Source organism: Carcharodon carcharias, chromosome 7, assembly GCF_017639515.1.
Source record: "Carcharodon carcharias isolate sCarCar2 chromosome 7, sCarCar2.pri, whole genome shotgun sequence".
Lineage (NCBI taxonomy): Eukaryota > Metazoa > Chordata > Chondrichthyes > Lamniformes > Lamnidae > Carcharodon > Carcharodon carcharias.
The window spans coordinates 46,304,132-46,320,622 of NC_054473.1; the positions used below are offsets into that span (position 1 = coordinate 46,304,132).

Below are 16,491 nucleotides of genomic sequence, written 5' to 3' on the forward strand. Positions count from 1 at the left end.
AACTTTGAAATTGTGTCCAGTACACCGAGGTCTAGATTATTAATACATATCAAGAACAGGGGTGCAAACACCGACCTTGAGGAGCTCTATTACAAACCTTCCTCCAATCAAGGGAAACTGGAAAATGCAAAAAAAAACCCACAATGACAATAAGTAACTTGTTTTTGTAAATTAAGAGGCACTATTTGGTTAAGTGGTAAAATATCATCAGCGCCTGTTGTATTCGAACAACTTCAATACTCCGTGCCTTGCTCAGATTCACGCGCACCTGACGTCTCCAAGACAACAAAGACGGCGGCAGTGACTGTCCAATAGAAATAGTACCTTGCGGTGTAGGGGCATCAACCAATCAGAGCGAGCCTTCCTCCCGGCTCGGCGGCCTGAGCGAAGCTCGGGTTGTCCAATAGGAAAAGACCTTGTACCCAGCTCCGTTAACCTTCGGCATTTTCCGGCAGATCCCGACCTTCGGAGAGTCAGATTGGGAGCTGTCAACAAGCGGCTCCTTGTAGTCCCCACACCAACCGGCACAGTAACAAGCTGCAGAGATGGACATTATTAATCAGGTAAGGGATACTCACTTCCAAAAGTCTCAAGTTACATTCGGTAAAATAAAATGATAGCAAGATTGTTTGGAGGCATTTTCCCTAAAATAAATGTTCTTTGCACTTTATTCCGCTAGCTTGTAGCATCTGGTACATTTCGTACCGCCAAGGAGCCTCTGGGGTTTGTGCGCCTCCTCGAATGGGTAAGTTTTGCAGAAAACCCACTTGTGACATTTAAGAAGGGCCGTTCCACATAGTGAATTTATGATATTGCTTTACAACGCTTTTTGACTTGATTGATTTATTTATCTTTGGCTTGATTTTGAAGAAGAATACAATACTGGATTTCTTTTTTGTCCAAAAGAACTGTTGAACGAATTTAAAGGTTAAGTAGATGGCTAGGCATGCTGCCGGTTCGAGGTCATGTATTTAGTACCCAACAAAAATGTAGTACAAAGGTTTTCTGTGGAGAACGTGATGCCGCCCCTTCCCCTTACCAGTTGTTTATACCTTCAGGCAAGGGGCTGTTATGTATGAATGGCTGCGCAAACTAGTGCGTTTGTGTTTTTTTCCAGCCATATATAATTTGAAAAAGAACAAGGTCTGGTTATATATTTGGCAGAGAATAATTGATGACAAGAAATGTTTGACTTTAGAGTTCGATGATGAGAAGGATGGCGTTAGAGCAGTTCTTGTATCCAAACATTTGGAATGTTAAACATTATCATTTGCCAATCGATATACTTGCGTTTCCCCAAATTACGACTTGTTTGACTTTATTAATTTTTTGTGTTGAGAACACTGACTGAAGAATCAAACGTTTTTGAGAGGTTTACGCTGTCCTTTTCCTATGCCTCGATTTCCTTATCCTCGACATTTCTCATATACAAACGTTCAAAGCAACCGTATGGAAGGGAACTTGGAATCTAATTTTCTTCTTTCTAAAATCATGTTACCATGGCGGATTATTTCTTTGTTTATAAAACCTGGTAATTTAATTTATGACTGATAAGTTAAAGAATATAATTTATCGTAAATTAAGTTTCGTTTCCAGATGGCAATTATAATTGGCTTAGAAGAAACCCGGAGGGAATGATGTTTGTTTAGAAGACAGTGAGCAATGAGATATTTACAGTGTACTTAGCTTGCCTTAGTTTTTTTTTGATTTGTACCAAAATGTATTAATGCTATTAATGTGTGATAACCCAATAGTAGGATTTCTTAATGAAAAATTTTGATTGCATTTATAGACCACAAAATATAAAGGAATCATTGTCACTTTCAGAACACTATACAAATAACAATTGTTTTATTCTGATGAAAAATGAATAGCTTATTTAAAAAACATAAAGTTTATGAAGCTTCTTGAATTGGTGCGTGAATAAAGTAGAATAAAGTATTTATTTATTATTTGTGGTGGTAATTCTGGCCATGTAGTGCTGTATCGTCAATGCTATTAATTGGGACAGGATCTGCAGTTCAGATATTTAATACCTGAATTCACTGCTTTACTCCTAGATCTAATTTATTTAACACAAAAAATCAAATGTAATTATACAGATTAAGATTGTTTTCTATGATTAATCCTTTCCAAGTGGTGTTTCATAATGGCTTTTTAAAAGTGCATGTCATGACTATTATGGGTAACATATTAAATCAATTCTATGTATTAAGAAAGCAATGTTGTTCTTCACAAATGATACATATCAGTCTGTAAATTAACATAATTTCATATTACGATTTGCTAAACAGAACAATAAATGGTTATATGTTTTAAAATTGTCATTGTCCATACATATTTTTACTTTATTTAGCACTTATTTTTCGGTTATTTGAATCACATATTTTGTCAGCCAGTTGATTCATTGGCTATGATCAAATGTGAAATCTTCATCCATAATCCTGTGGAATGAATATGTTATAATATACAATTGCATTTCAGATTGTTACAAGTGTCACCATTGTGAAGTATCCTGTAAGATGCATTATCATGTTTACAGACAAAAGACAATACAATCCCATGATTAACAATGAAATGACACATCTCACTACTGATTCATGCTTAGCACAATATACATTTATTAACTTTGAAAACTAAAATGTAAATGTTTGTGCTATATCACCAACTAATCTGGAAAGTGAAATTTTTGGAGTTGAATATTCTATCCAGTAGCTGAATTTGAGGTGACAATTATTTAAAGATTCACAAAGTAAGTACAAAGTAAATTCCTTGATAGATTGGTAGGTGAAAGAATTATTTGTTTGTCTAGCAACTGAAGTTTCAGAAATTTGAACTGCACATCTATCTGGAACTCAAAAGCAAAATGCTATGGATGCTGTAAATCTGAAATAAAAACATAAAACGCTGGAAATCCTCAGTAGGTCAAGCAGCATCTGTGGAGAGAGAAGTAATGTTAACTTTTCGGGTTGTTGATCTTTTATCAGATAACCTTTCTGATTAAAGGTCATTGACCTGAAATGTTAACTTTATTTCTCCCTCCACAGATGCTGCCTGATCTGCTGAGTATTTCCAGCATTTTCTGATTTTATATCGGGATCTCAAATTTTGTTTGCTTTGCTTGGTTGACTCTTTTCATGTTCAACTACACTGCTAGCTGTCCTGTCTTGGAGACAGGAAAAATTGACAATGTTGAATTCACTCTGTCTGAATAACTCCTCCTGGCAGCCAATCACAGAACAGGATTAAGTGCAGATCCTGTTTATTCAGCTAGAGGAGGTATATGGTGGTAAATGACACAGGGAAGAAAACTAAGTTAAAGAGAAAAGAAATCATAAAATTCCAAGGCATTACTTTCATATATCATTATCACAGCCATATTTTTAGCAATGACTCCTATGAAAAAAATCACTCAATGATGCCCTTTCCAGGTGAATATTCAAAGATGAGTCATCCACGCGGTAAAACTTTAAATTGATTAATTTCCTGGACATCAGCTGATCAGTAGCAAAAGGGATTTATAGTGAATACATAATAATTAGCAAGGTTTTAGTTCACATGGGAAATACGTATTTAGTTATGGTTAACAGGTTGTGTACTATAATGGATTATATACTCCTTGTACTTGTTACAGATAAGCAATTTTCACACATCTACTCATCCAGCATATTTGCCACAATGTTCTTACCTTCAAATGAAAACTTCTAAACATGTTTGATTTGACATAATTAGTAAAGAATAATATTCCTGAGTTTCGTTTCTTTTATATCAAGGAAATTATATGGAACTTTGAAGGCTGTTATCCCCAGTTTCCTTCAACAGCTTTGATTTTAACTTGCTGCTACTTAGTTGCTGTTCATATTATTTAATAAAGCATAACATTGCATGAATATGCACAATATTGGTGTTAATATTCAAATATTTCAAGAATAAAAGAACAGAATATAATGAAATAATGCAACTAGAACCGTAAAGGAAATGTGGAATAGACAAAGAAAATAAATCCATTAATATGGTCACAGTTCATGAATTGTGGATTTATTACTAAAAATTTTGGTAGAAATCTCCCACCATATCCATATGCATTGATTAATTGATTAGGAATGCTTTTGGGTGAATTATGCTTTTAAAATATATTCAATAGCCTCAAAATTACCACTGTTGATATTAAAAAAGGAATGCGTAACACACATGTATTTCATTTCCTTTGCTGTTTTAACAGAGTAAATTGGGCCTATATTCTCTGGAGTCTAGAAGAATGAGAGGTGATCTCATTGAAACATAAAAGATTCTTGTTGGACTTGGCAGGATAGACACTGAGAGGTTGTTTCCGCTGGCTGTGGAATCTAGAACACAGGGCACAGACTCAGGATAAGGGGTCGATCGTTTTGGACTGAGATGAGGAGAAATTTCTTCACTCAAAGTGTTGTGAATCTTTGAAATTCTTTATCCCAGAGGGTTGAGGTTGACTATATTTTAGGCTGGGATAGACAAACTTTTGGTCTATCAGGGTATCAAGGGGATTTGGGGAGTGGATGGGAAAGTGGAGTTGAAGTCCAAGTTCAGCTCATGAATGGCGGAGCTCAACAGGCTATATTGGGTCCTCTTGCAGCAATCTCTTTTGTTCTTGTGAGCAGAGGTGTTAACCCATTTAAAATAAATAAGTTAACACCTGCAATTAAACAGTGGACAGAGAAATTTTATGTGAATGCAATCATTCATTTATATTGTTAACAATAATTTCTAGCTATGAAATAATGTATTTACATTTATTTACTATGATACAAAGGAACAAATAAAAGAACAATGTGATATATTTTCCTTGTAAAATGACTAGATGTGACACATGGAATTTCATTATTCTTGAGTTATTCAGTTTGGCCACGAGGTGTGAAAAAGATCAATCTAGTGGGAATGGATATAGGAAATACCGCACTTGACTTGTATATGTAAACCTAGATCTTTTACTCACTGGTAACAGAAAAGCAGCATGGTAGGAATTCTGGCCAATACAAAGATGTGCCCCAAATCTATTTAGACTTGCAGGCTCAACATTATTTAAATTATTTTGGCTGACATTTTTGGCTTATGGAGATTGACTGTGACAGGATCTTGTCAGAATGTAGAATAGGTTTCAGTCTCTGGAGCAGGTGAAGAAAAGTAGAATTAAAAAATAAATCCAAATCCAATGTACTATTAAAACATTGTTCAATCATTTAACTATTCTTTAAAAGTACATATCAAAGATTATCTAAAATATGTCACTTTGTGCTAATATTTTCAGTGGAGTTCATGTCTGCCTGGTTGCTTGTAAATTATGTTACTAACATGAATGAAAGTTCAATCTAACTTCATGTGAGACTGATCTTTGGGAGGAGTTTCAGCATTGTTGTTGATCAGTGGAACCCTTTCAAAAGAGTTTGTAACTGAAATTTCCCAATCATCTCCCATACTAACTGGGACATCCTTTGCACTAACATTACTAAGGTATATTAGCAGTTTGGGTAGACAGAAGACAGCTATTGTTTAATGTGGCTCTATGAATGTGCTTTAGAAGAAGAAAAACAAGGAATGGGAGTTTATAACAAATGTAAAGACACTGAAGCATAGAGTGTCCTAGAAGCTCACGTACATAATTCGCTGAAAGTCCATATGCAGGTAGTTGCAGCTACAAAAAAGGCTTAGCAGCATTTTGGGCTTTATAAATGGAGCATAGACTACAAGAGTGAAGATGTATTGATGAATTTATACAAAACATTGGTTGAGCCACAATTATACTAATGTGTACAGTTTTGGGTGTTCCATTATAGAAAGGACATTAAAGTGATTGTGAACCAGAGAATCAACAGAATAATGCTGAGGATGCAAAACTATATTATTAGGAGGTGGCAAATGAGACACTGATTCACCTCAAATTTTGTGTCTGAGCAGGGAGTCAATGTCGCCGTAGGCAGCTCCCAACACGTTGCACAATCTTCAATTAGTAACACGTTTCTCTAAGATAAAAGCAAAATACTGCGGGTGCTGGAAATCTGAAATAAAAACTGAAAATGCTGGAAAAACTCAGCAGGTCTGACAGCATCTGCGGAGAGAGAAACAGAGTTAATGTTTTGAGTCCGTATGACTCTTCTTCAGAGCTAAAGAGAAGCACTTTAGCTTTGAAGAAGAGTCATATGGATTTGAAACATTATCTCTGTTTCTCGCTCCATAGATGCTGTCGGACCTGCTGAGTTTTTCCAGCATTTTCTGATTTTATAACACATTTCTCTAGTTGGAGCCGATTCCCCAACTGTTCCAACCTGCCTTTTTTCCCTCTCTCCACGTGTTGTTGTCACCTCCCCATCTCTCCAGTTGCTGATGTTACCTTTCGCGAAGCAAGCTTCCAGCGCCCAGCTAATGGAATTAAGTGTGTGGGTGGTGATTGTTAATGAGTCCCAAACGAGGTTGAAATAACAGGCATGCAGTAAGTTAGCCTGGTGATTTTATATATTAAACAGAGTTCACATTCCATCTTTTCAAATGGAAGATCTAACTATTATTACCTCAGTACCAGGATATAGGAAAATAACCTGCATCATTTTAGCTTGTGCAGAATGGAATTTTAATATAACACATGTTATCAGAGCTCCAGAATGGAGCTTCTTGATGTGAATATAAATTGTCATTGGCGCTCTAGCCAACTTCAAAAATTTGAAAAAAATTGCCACTGATTTATAACCCTCGCTGAATTTGAGAGAACTTAGAGCAGCAAGATTTTACAAAAAAGCCTGGTCCTTTTTTTAAACAAAGTTTTAGCTACTATTTTATGTGCAGTTATGGATGGAAAGGTTTAAAAGAAAACAATGCCAAACAATGCAATGATGAATAATGAAAGATAATATACAGTTTATAAAGTTGGTGATAGGATTCTACAGGAAGGGCCCATTGTCATAGCAACATGCTGGCTTCATTAGGTATTTACAGCTGTGCTGCTCAGCTGTCAAAGACACATGAGATACTGGGACTATTTCGATTGGAGGAGGAAGGGATAGTGAAGATTTAATAGGGTTTTTTAAAGATTATGAAGCGGTTTGATGAATTGAACAAGTAAAGACTATGGAATTTTACATGCCGCGGACAGAGCGTGCCCGACTCAAACGGATGTGATATAGCGAGTGTCCTGATTGATATTTCGCTTGGTGGGCAGGTGCAGCAGCTGGAGGTGCGCCCGCTGACGAGTGGGCAATTCAGCCCATTAATGATGCAATCAACAGTGATTACACATGGTCCGTCCACATTTATGGTTGGCGGATGGGCCATTCTCCCAGGCGCTATTCAGATTTTTGCTCTAACCTCGATCCAGGGCGGGATGAAATCTCTAAAGGGGAAATAAAATAAAAAGAGATATCTGGGTAATGGCTTTTTAATGAGATATGCTTTCAGGTACTTGATTGTGTTGCATGGAAATATTTTGTAGCATTTTTGTTGTGTTCTTTTGTCTGTGGAGGTCTGCAGCTCCCTGGGCAGCTGTCTGCCTTCAGGATGCTCTCTCGAAGCCCTCACCCGCACCTTCGGTTACGTCGATGACCACTTCAACCCCGGCAGTGCTGAGCACTTCAGCATGTGTTTCACGCTGACTGGCTGTTAATTAGCCAGCCAGCGTGAAATCACAGTTGGGGCCCGATTACAGTGGGTAGCCCAACCGTCTGCTCCCAGGCCCGAAAATTTCAGGTCTGTATCCTCTAATTAGGAAGTTGGAGGTGAGAGGTCATCAAATTAAAACTGTCACTTAGAGCAAGGTGAGAGGTTACAGAAAATTTCTTCATGCAAAGAGGTGTTGCAGAATTGAAGCCTTTGTCATTAGGAGCTGTTGAACCAGAGATCATTGTATTTATTCAGGAAAATGGGAAAATATTTGAAGCAGAGAAGGACACAAGGCTAAGGATTTAGAAAAGAATAATTGGAATAGCTTGGATTCCACTGGAGTTTGGCTCAAGTACAATGGGCCAAATGGTCCCTCCTTCTGTGCAGTGAACATATGATTTATGGCACAAATGACTGGAATTACATCATTTTATATATTCATCTCTAATGGTAATACACCTGCCCAAATCTGGGCTCTCTATAATGCACCAAATATCACTTTCCGTGAAAAATGATGGAGTAGTGTGAATGACTGGGGAGCCAGCGGAATGTTTCCAAAGAATATCCTGATGTATTCTACTGGAGCTATGCTGGAAAAACTGTGGAAAATCTAAACCATCATATCTAAAGCCTGAAGTTGGTGCACTTTATGAACATTAAAGCATCATTAATCCTCATCTGCTGGGACAGTTTTGGCTGTTTGTATAGTGATGCAAGTAAAAAATGAGCCCGTGGGATCCAGCTTTGGAAATGACCATGTGTAAACCACACAGTTGATACTGAGAAGGGTTTTTTAATTAATCCTTGCACTTGTCTTGATCAAATCCCTGTACTTCATAAATCCAAATTTTGCAGTAGAGCTTGAAAGTTGTTGTTCAAATTTTTTGTTGTTGTTGTTAAAACTATTTGTGTATTTTTTGGATGCTGTGCTTATATCTCATTGTCAGCTCAGATGTTAGTAGTAGTCAGCAGTTTATGATAAGTAATGTTCAGTAACAATGCAACATTCCTATTTATTGAAAATAATAAAATGGCTAATCGTTTTTTCTAAGAAAATGTTTGCTGTGTTCGAAAAAAAACATTAATTAAAATGACAAAATAACATTACACGTCTTTCAGCAATGAGCAATAGCTTTGTAGCATAATTTAGCTTGTTAAAATCATATGGTGGAACATTTTCAAATGTCGAATGCAATAAATTTAAAGTCCCTTTATACTATCTGTCCAATAGTTTAAAACTGACTTCATATTGGTAGTAGTTATGATTTTACTTAAGCATTAGTGAGACTTACACATTACAGTATTCAAGCAACAGTTTACCAAGAGCAATTGAAAATTATTGTCCCTTGGATAAAAGGTGTGGCCCATTCCTTCTGCTCATACATGTGTCCACATCTGCCTGGTGCTCTTTCTGGCCCTTCTACACTGATAATAACCCAACCCTTCTATGATATACCTCAAAAACAGGAACTGTCAAGACATCTATTCTATTATAGGCACTTCAAATTCCGTGGTCAAACACAGATCTTGGATCTCACCCATCTGCCTTTAAACTTTATCACAAGCTTTTTCTGTTTTGTGTTTCTATGGTTGATGACCCAACCCAGGGCCTTGAAGACAACAAAAGTTCTTATTGTAAATGAAATCTGGATTTTAACATTCTTTTCTCTAATTTTAACAGACATACAATACAAGTAAAGTAATAAACCTATAGGCTATCAACTTTAATATTAAACTTCAATCTAGCAAAGCATAATATTGATAACTAGTAAAAGGGAATTATAATTGATAGTATTTCAACAAATGTCAAAGTTCTCAGAGCTTTCCTGCAGATTGGAGAAATAAGAGATAATGCAATAGCAGTTTGATTTTACAATAACAAAGACACTTCTGATTGTGCATTATTCTGAGAGTCCGAAAGCTAAAAGTTTTGCAAACAATTATTCTATAAGAAAACCGAGGATCAACTAACTATTGAATGTCTAATCCCTCAAAGTACCCTCGTCAGCCTATGTTCTTACACTAACAATGAACATGCTCTATTTTGAAGATGACTTTTAGACCAGGATGTTTCCGTCGGCGAGTAGGGAGCGGGGCCTGCTCGCCGACGCGAAAATGACGCGGGATGATGTCGGGTGGAACCCCTGACGTCATCCCACCCCATTTAAATATTCAGGAAGGCAGATGGACAGCGAAATCAGCTGTCCGCCTGCCGACCTGTCAATGGTCAATTGAGGCCATTGACAGGATAATTAAGCCAATTTAAGGCCCTGCCCGTCCAACCTTAAGGTTGGCGGGCAGGCCAGGACCCCCAGCGGCCTTCTGAAAAAACATTAAACCTCATCCACTGGCGGGATGAGGTTTCATGTCTGTTTTTATAAACTTTAATAGACTTTATGTGATATTTATTAACATGTCCCATCTCGTGTGACATTGTCACATGAGGGAGACATGTTAATAATTTTTCTATTTTTCTATTTTTTCAGTTTATAAAACTTTCAGTGCTCTCTCTGAGACAGCACTTAGTCTCAGGGAGCTGTGCGCTCTTTCGACAGTTGAGGAATCCCTCCCCACCCCGCACAAGAAGTGCATAGTGCTTCCCATCGGGTGGCCTGATTAAGGCCCGCCCATTCAAAATGGTGGCGGGGCCCGTTTCGGCGGCAACCATCAGCTGCCCGCCTGCTGCTGAGCCGGTAGGGCCTGCCCACCCATCAAGGGCAAAATTCTGCCCTTAGTCTTTTTTACCTGTGGGGAGGCATCTATAGTCTAACATAATTATCATTAAGTTTGGTTTGGTGAAACTAGCGATATATTTAGGTAGCTTTAAGTAATAGAACACTAGTAACTTATGATTATCACTACAATCCTGGTTCAAATTAAAAAGCTATAGGTAACAGTTAATAAATTAAACATGCTGCAGGTATGGATCTTGAGATTGATGAATAGCCTTATCTTTTTCCATATTCTGTACTATAATGGATTAATGCTTCTGAAGCAAGTTCAGTCATGCATTTGTTGCAATCTCGCAATCAACATATCCTGTGATTTTCCTTTGGTGTCATGCTGAGGTTTCAGTTGTGCTTGGATGGATTCATGACAGCAGGCTTTGGATATTTATTTTATTTTCAGACTAAATTTTCTGCAAGTGGTAAGTGTTGTGTTGTCAGTTTATAATAGTAACTTTAGATCACGTGTGCTTTAAAGTTCACTTGTGCTATCCAGTCTGTTTTGCATTTCTTTCATTATTTATTTAAGCTTCAGCTTCAATAGCATTAATGATAGTAAGTTTCTTTCACTGACCATTTGATATTCATGTGCAACTTCATTATTGAGATCAATTGTGAATTGTTACCCAGAAATGCAGTCTTGATTTTCTTAACAAGGGAGGTCATGGTTCAGAATTCTTGACAGAGGAGTGTGTGAGAAAATTGTTTCCCTTTATTGTATTTTACATTGGATTGAGTTTCTCATTAAAGACCTTAATAAGCCAGACATAGGGGGAAATATTATGGAGCCTGTAAGAGTAAAAAACGTGTTGTGCTTGTAATTAGGAGGAATGCAAAATCTCGATTTCCTGATGATGGGTTGAGATGCAGAGATAAAGACAGCAGCGTGCTTCTGGTGTGTCGTGCCTCTTGCCAGCCTGTGGCTGGATCATAATTGTAGTATATTTGCATTCCATGAATACTCATTAGAATGAAACTTTTTTAATTAACCCCTACCTTCAAGATAAAGTTGGCGGCGCAGAAGAATCACATGGCACCCAGTTCACATTTGTTTAAAGGTGGCATGCACCCGTCAGCTTTGTGCAGTTGTGTGTAAGGTCAGCCGTTTCCTTGTTTAACTCTGTGTGACAAGGGAGGGGAGCAGGAAAATGGTAACTTGCATGGAGGCTTGGGACTGGCAAGGGTGAGTCAATAGTGAGGGGGGTTTATGAAATGGGGTCGGGGGCTCGGAGGACTGGAAGAAGGATCCAGGGAGTACAGAGTTGGGGTCGGGACATGGAGGAGTGAAGTGGGAAGGGCCTGGCGTCCTGGGTGTGGTATGGAGTTGGTGGGAACAGTCAGTCAAAGTAAGAAAATGAGGGGCAGTGTCAGTACTGTCCAAATGTGTGCCCATCTTGGTGATGGCTGGCAGCATCCTTACAGGGCTTTGAGTTCACCGACAACATTTCAGTTATCCTACTGAGAGTGATCTCCTTTACAATGAATAAAAGGGAGGGCCAGCTGAGCCTACAAGTTCAGCCATGTCCCACAGAGAGACAAGTACAACACTGGACACTGACATGAACATTCAATAAAGAATGATCAAAGAAGCACAACATTGTTTCTTCCACAATAAAGGAAATGTACCTAACTCCCTTGTAACCATCAATGTGTGCCAACCCAACTGGGGTGTGCTGGTACATTTATCTCTTTGACTAAGCTAGTTCCAACAAATAACGATGATGCACACATGAATAAAGTAAAACCAATGCAATATGAAATATTTACAACTGAAATTTAATTTTGAAAAACACCCTTGTGCTCTCAAGCCCTTTGTTAATGGCAATGGACTTGGGCCGACAATTGTGGACCCTGATGCGCAGCCTCTCTGATTGACCAGGAAGCTCTTTTATAGTCCATCCATTGCTGCACCATTGTCAGCTGACAGTGGGTTTCACCACTGAAAAGCATCCCCCGCTGTGTCTCCTGTGCAGGCCACTAGCACTTCAAATTTTAATTGTAATCATATGGGAAATTGGAAAAAGCAGAACAGAAGTGGTGCTTTCGGGAAAGGCATGCTGTTAGCAAAATCCCTCCCTTAAAAGGCTTCAGGTCAAAATGGGGGCCCCGAGACTGCACTTGTAAGCAGTGGGACTGGTTCAGCCATTTTCCCAGAAGTTGTTCCCTAATTGGCTGCCTGTGGAATTGCAGGCAGGATGTAAATGCTGCCGGCCTAATCAGGGGATCAGCAGCTCTAGAACCTCAATACGCCCACCAAGAGAGGTGGGCGCTGCTGAGGCAGCTCGGAGAACATGAGGGTGAAGAGGTAGGTTAAAAATTAAAGATCAAAGGGGCCATGTTGGCAGCCTTGCCCACAGCTCTCGCTTTGGGCCATGGATTCTTCAGTTCTGAAGTTCTCCTGGACTGTGCAGGGAGGCTGCCTCCATGAAGCTGGTCGCCTCCCCACTATGGCAGGGGCTGCTCCACTGTTGGCAAAATGCCCTGAAGAATAGACCCTATCTGCGGCTTTAAATATGTAATAAAAACAGAAAATGCTGGAAAAACTCAGCAGGTCTGGCAGCATCTGTGGAGAGCGAAGCAGAGTTAATGTTTCAAATCCAATAAGACTCTTTTTCAGAATTGAAGAGAGGTAGAAATGTGATGGGTTTTATGCTGCTGAAAAAGCAGGGGAGGGGATTCAGGTGGGACAAAAGGGAAGGTCAGGGATACGTTAGAGGGATGGGGAGATTAAATACCAAAGGTGCCATGGAACAAAAGGTAAAGGGAGTGGTAATGGTAGTAGTAAAGAAACAAAGCTTTAACCCAAAGTAGGTGTTAATAGCAGAGTATTTTGTTTTCATATTTTTGCTTTCAGACAGAGCAGACTGCTTTGCCCTGGATGGTGTCGAGCTTCTTGACTGTTGTTGAAACCGCACTTATTTAGACAAGTGGAGACTATTCAATCACTGTCCTGACTTGTTCCTTGTGGATGGTGAACAGTCTTTGGGGAATCAGGAGGTGAGTTACTCATCTCAGAATTCCTAACCTCTGATCTGCTGTTGTAGCCACAGTATTTACGTGGCTGGTCCAGTTAAATACCTGGTCAATGGTAACACCCAGGATGCTGATGATGGAGGAATTCAGCGATGATAATGCCGTTGAATATTTAGGGGAGATGAATATGTTCTCTCTTGTTGGAAATTTTCAGTACTTGCCACTTTTGTGGCATGAATATTTCTTGCCACTTATGAGACCAAGCCTTAATGTTGTCCAGATCTTGCTGCATATTTAAATGGACTGCTTCATTTGTTGCTGCACTGATGAGACCACATTTGGAGTACTGTGTAAATGTGTTGGGAGCAATTCAAAGAAGGTTTACTAAACTAACAACTGGAATGGGTGGGTTGTCTTATGAGCAAAGGTTGGACAGGCGAGGCTAGTATCTGCTGGAGTTCAGTAGAGTAAGAAGTGACTTGATTGAAACATATAAGATCTTGAGGAATCTTGACTGAGTGGATGTGGGAAGGATGTTTCCTCTTGTGGGAGAATCTGAACTAGGGGTCACTGTTTAAAAATAATGGATCACCCATTCAAGACAGAGATGAGGAAAAATATTTTGTCTCATTTGGTTGTGAGTCTTTGGAACTCTCTTCCTCAAAAGGAGGTGGAAGCAGAATCTTTGAATATTTTTAAGGCAGAAATAGATAGATTCCTGATGAGCAAGGGGATTAAAGGTTTTTGAGGTTAGGAGGAAATATAGAGTTGAGATTACAGTCAAACCAGCCATGATCTTATTGAATGTAGAGCAGACTCAAGGGGCTGAGTGGCCTACTCCTGCTCCTAATTCATGTGTATGTATGTATGAGTTGCAAACGCTACTGAACATTGTGCAATCCTCAGTAAACATCCCCACTAATGCAAGTTGGAGGGGAGTTCATTGACGAAACAGTTGAACTTAGGACACTACCTTGAGGAACTTCTACAGTGATGTCCTATGGCTGAGATGATTGTGATTCAAAAACTACCTGACTCCAACCAGCAGAGAGCTTTCTGCCGATTCCAATTAAGTTCAATTTTGCCAGGGATCCTTGATTCCAGACTCAGTCCAATGCTACCTTGATGTCAAGGGCAGGCACTCTCAACTGACTTTCTGAATTTAGCTCTTTTAGGCCAGGTTTGGATCAAGGCTGTAATGAGGTCAGTGGCTGAGTGGCCCTGGCAAAACCCAAATTGATCATTGGTGAACAGGTTATTGATATGTAAGTGCTGTTTGATAGCCCTGACAATGACACCTTCCATCACTTTGCTGATGATTGAGAGTAGAATGATAATTTAGTAATTGGCTGGATTGGATTTGTCCTGCTTTTTGTCGACAGGGCATAACTGGACAATTTTCTAATTGTCAATTTTCTTTTGCCAGTGTTGTAGCTGTATTGGAACAGCAAGGTTAATGTAATGCTGTCCTCCATGTAATTCCAGCTCCAACAGTGTCAAAGTCTAATCTTCTTGAGAGGGGAAATTGTGTAGTACATTGCAGGCTATAACAATATGTGACGTACGATCTAGAGAATGCTTCAAACCCTCTTTTGATCTCCCCAATGGTCCTCTCGATGACCAAGCTTGTAGAGCCAAGTGTCTCACTGTAGCAATCATCTTATTTTGATCTACTGGGTGAGTTCATTATCTATGGGAACAGGCGATAGACTTTGCCATCCAGAAGCTATCCATTGACATGTTATTTTTTTCCTGAAGAAGCCATTAAGGATCAAATTTCAAAGGATGAATGCCATATTAAAAGATCCAATATATGACATTTAGGATCTTCAGCACATTATCTTTCACAATCTGTACATTGAAGGAGTGGAAGACCTCCATATTGAGTTAGTTGAGGGGTTGCTTTGCAAGAGCACACTGGACCTTGGAGAGCCAACAATCTCATAGAAGTGGATGCCCCTGTCTCACTGCTGCCATGTTGTGATGCCAAAGGTAATGAATTCAGCAGCTCTCCTGTAAAGTGTGTAGTAGTCTGATGAGTGCATATGTCTGTGGCCTTGGTGATATGACAGAGATTGCTCATGGGTGCCTGAAATGAGTTTGTGCCATAAAGGCTGATTGCAGTGGTCATCTTTGTAGCCACAGAGACAGCAGTGTGGGCAAATGAGAACAATTGTAGGTCCATATGCAGTAGGTGTCAGAGTTGTTGTAGCTTATTGTAGAGCTGCCCTCTCTGCTGTCCTGTCTCGTCTGTCAGGGAGGTTTAAGTAAAGAAATTAAGTTAGTTCTATAATGACTGTCTGCTGTGAATTCTCATGTTAATCTTTTCTCAGTGCAACCTAAAACAGAAAGATGGTGGCAAAGGGATGGAATTTTCAGTTACATTTCATTTGAGAAATTAAGGACCGAAGAACATTGTGACACATTTTTGGAACTCTTGAAGTTAATTTTGAGGAAGTTTGAGCAACTTGAAAGATTGCTGCATGTGCACATTTTATTCAGGTACACAATGAGTCAGCATGGTATGTAATTGAAAGAAATGGCACTGAAGACATATTTGGGGACAATGGGGGGGGATTCAACCGTAACAAAGCGGATTGTTGTAATTATGAATAAAGGTTTCACATAAAGCAATTAAAATAAGAGATGAGGATATAGTAAATGTTTTCCTCAATATGATGAGGCCAGATGCTTTTGAGGTAGTGTTGCCCGTGAGACCCCAGTATTATGGACTATTCTGAAATTAATGAGGTTCTGGACTCATATTTATGTCATGACTAAGAATAGAATTACACTGAGTTGCATTCTGTGAAAGGAAGCAGTTGCCAAGTGAGACTGTTGCAGATTACATTCTTGAAATAAAGAAACTCTATCGTCACTGTGGTTATGATGCAAACTTAGAAATGGGCCATAGAGGCACTTTCATAAGAGGCCTAAACAACAATAAAATCCAGGCCAAGTTTTTGAGCAAAGGCAATTAGCTGACTTGGAGGGAGGCCTGCGATGAAGCAATAGCTATGGAAATGGGAGCTCTTTTCCTGAGCCGGCAGCGGATGTCCACTGGATTTTAGCAAGATCCAAGCCATGGCAACCATATTCAGAAGTTGAAATTTAGGTGCTACCGTTGCCCTGCTAGCCACTAACCATTTAAATGTCCCCATTCCCAGTC

At 39.1% G+C, this 16,491-nt stretch overlaps 1 protein-coding gene across 1 annotated transcript in view; it reads left to right on the top strand.

Annotated features, from left to right (window-relative positions):
* Positions 1–538: 538 nt before the first annotated feature.
* Positions 539–16,491, top strand: part of synpr (synaptoporin) — a 563,003-nt gene continuing 547,050 nt past the window's right edge. The window contains exons 1-2 of the mRNA XM_041190864.1: positions 539–563; positions 680–745. Of these exons, the coding sequence (XP_041046798.1) occupies positions 546–563; positions 680–745 (84 nt within the window). The 5' untranslated portion in view covers positions 539–545. The remainder of the gene's footprint in view (positions 564–679; positions 746–16,491) is intronic.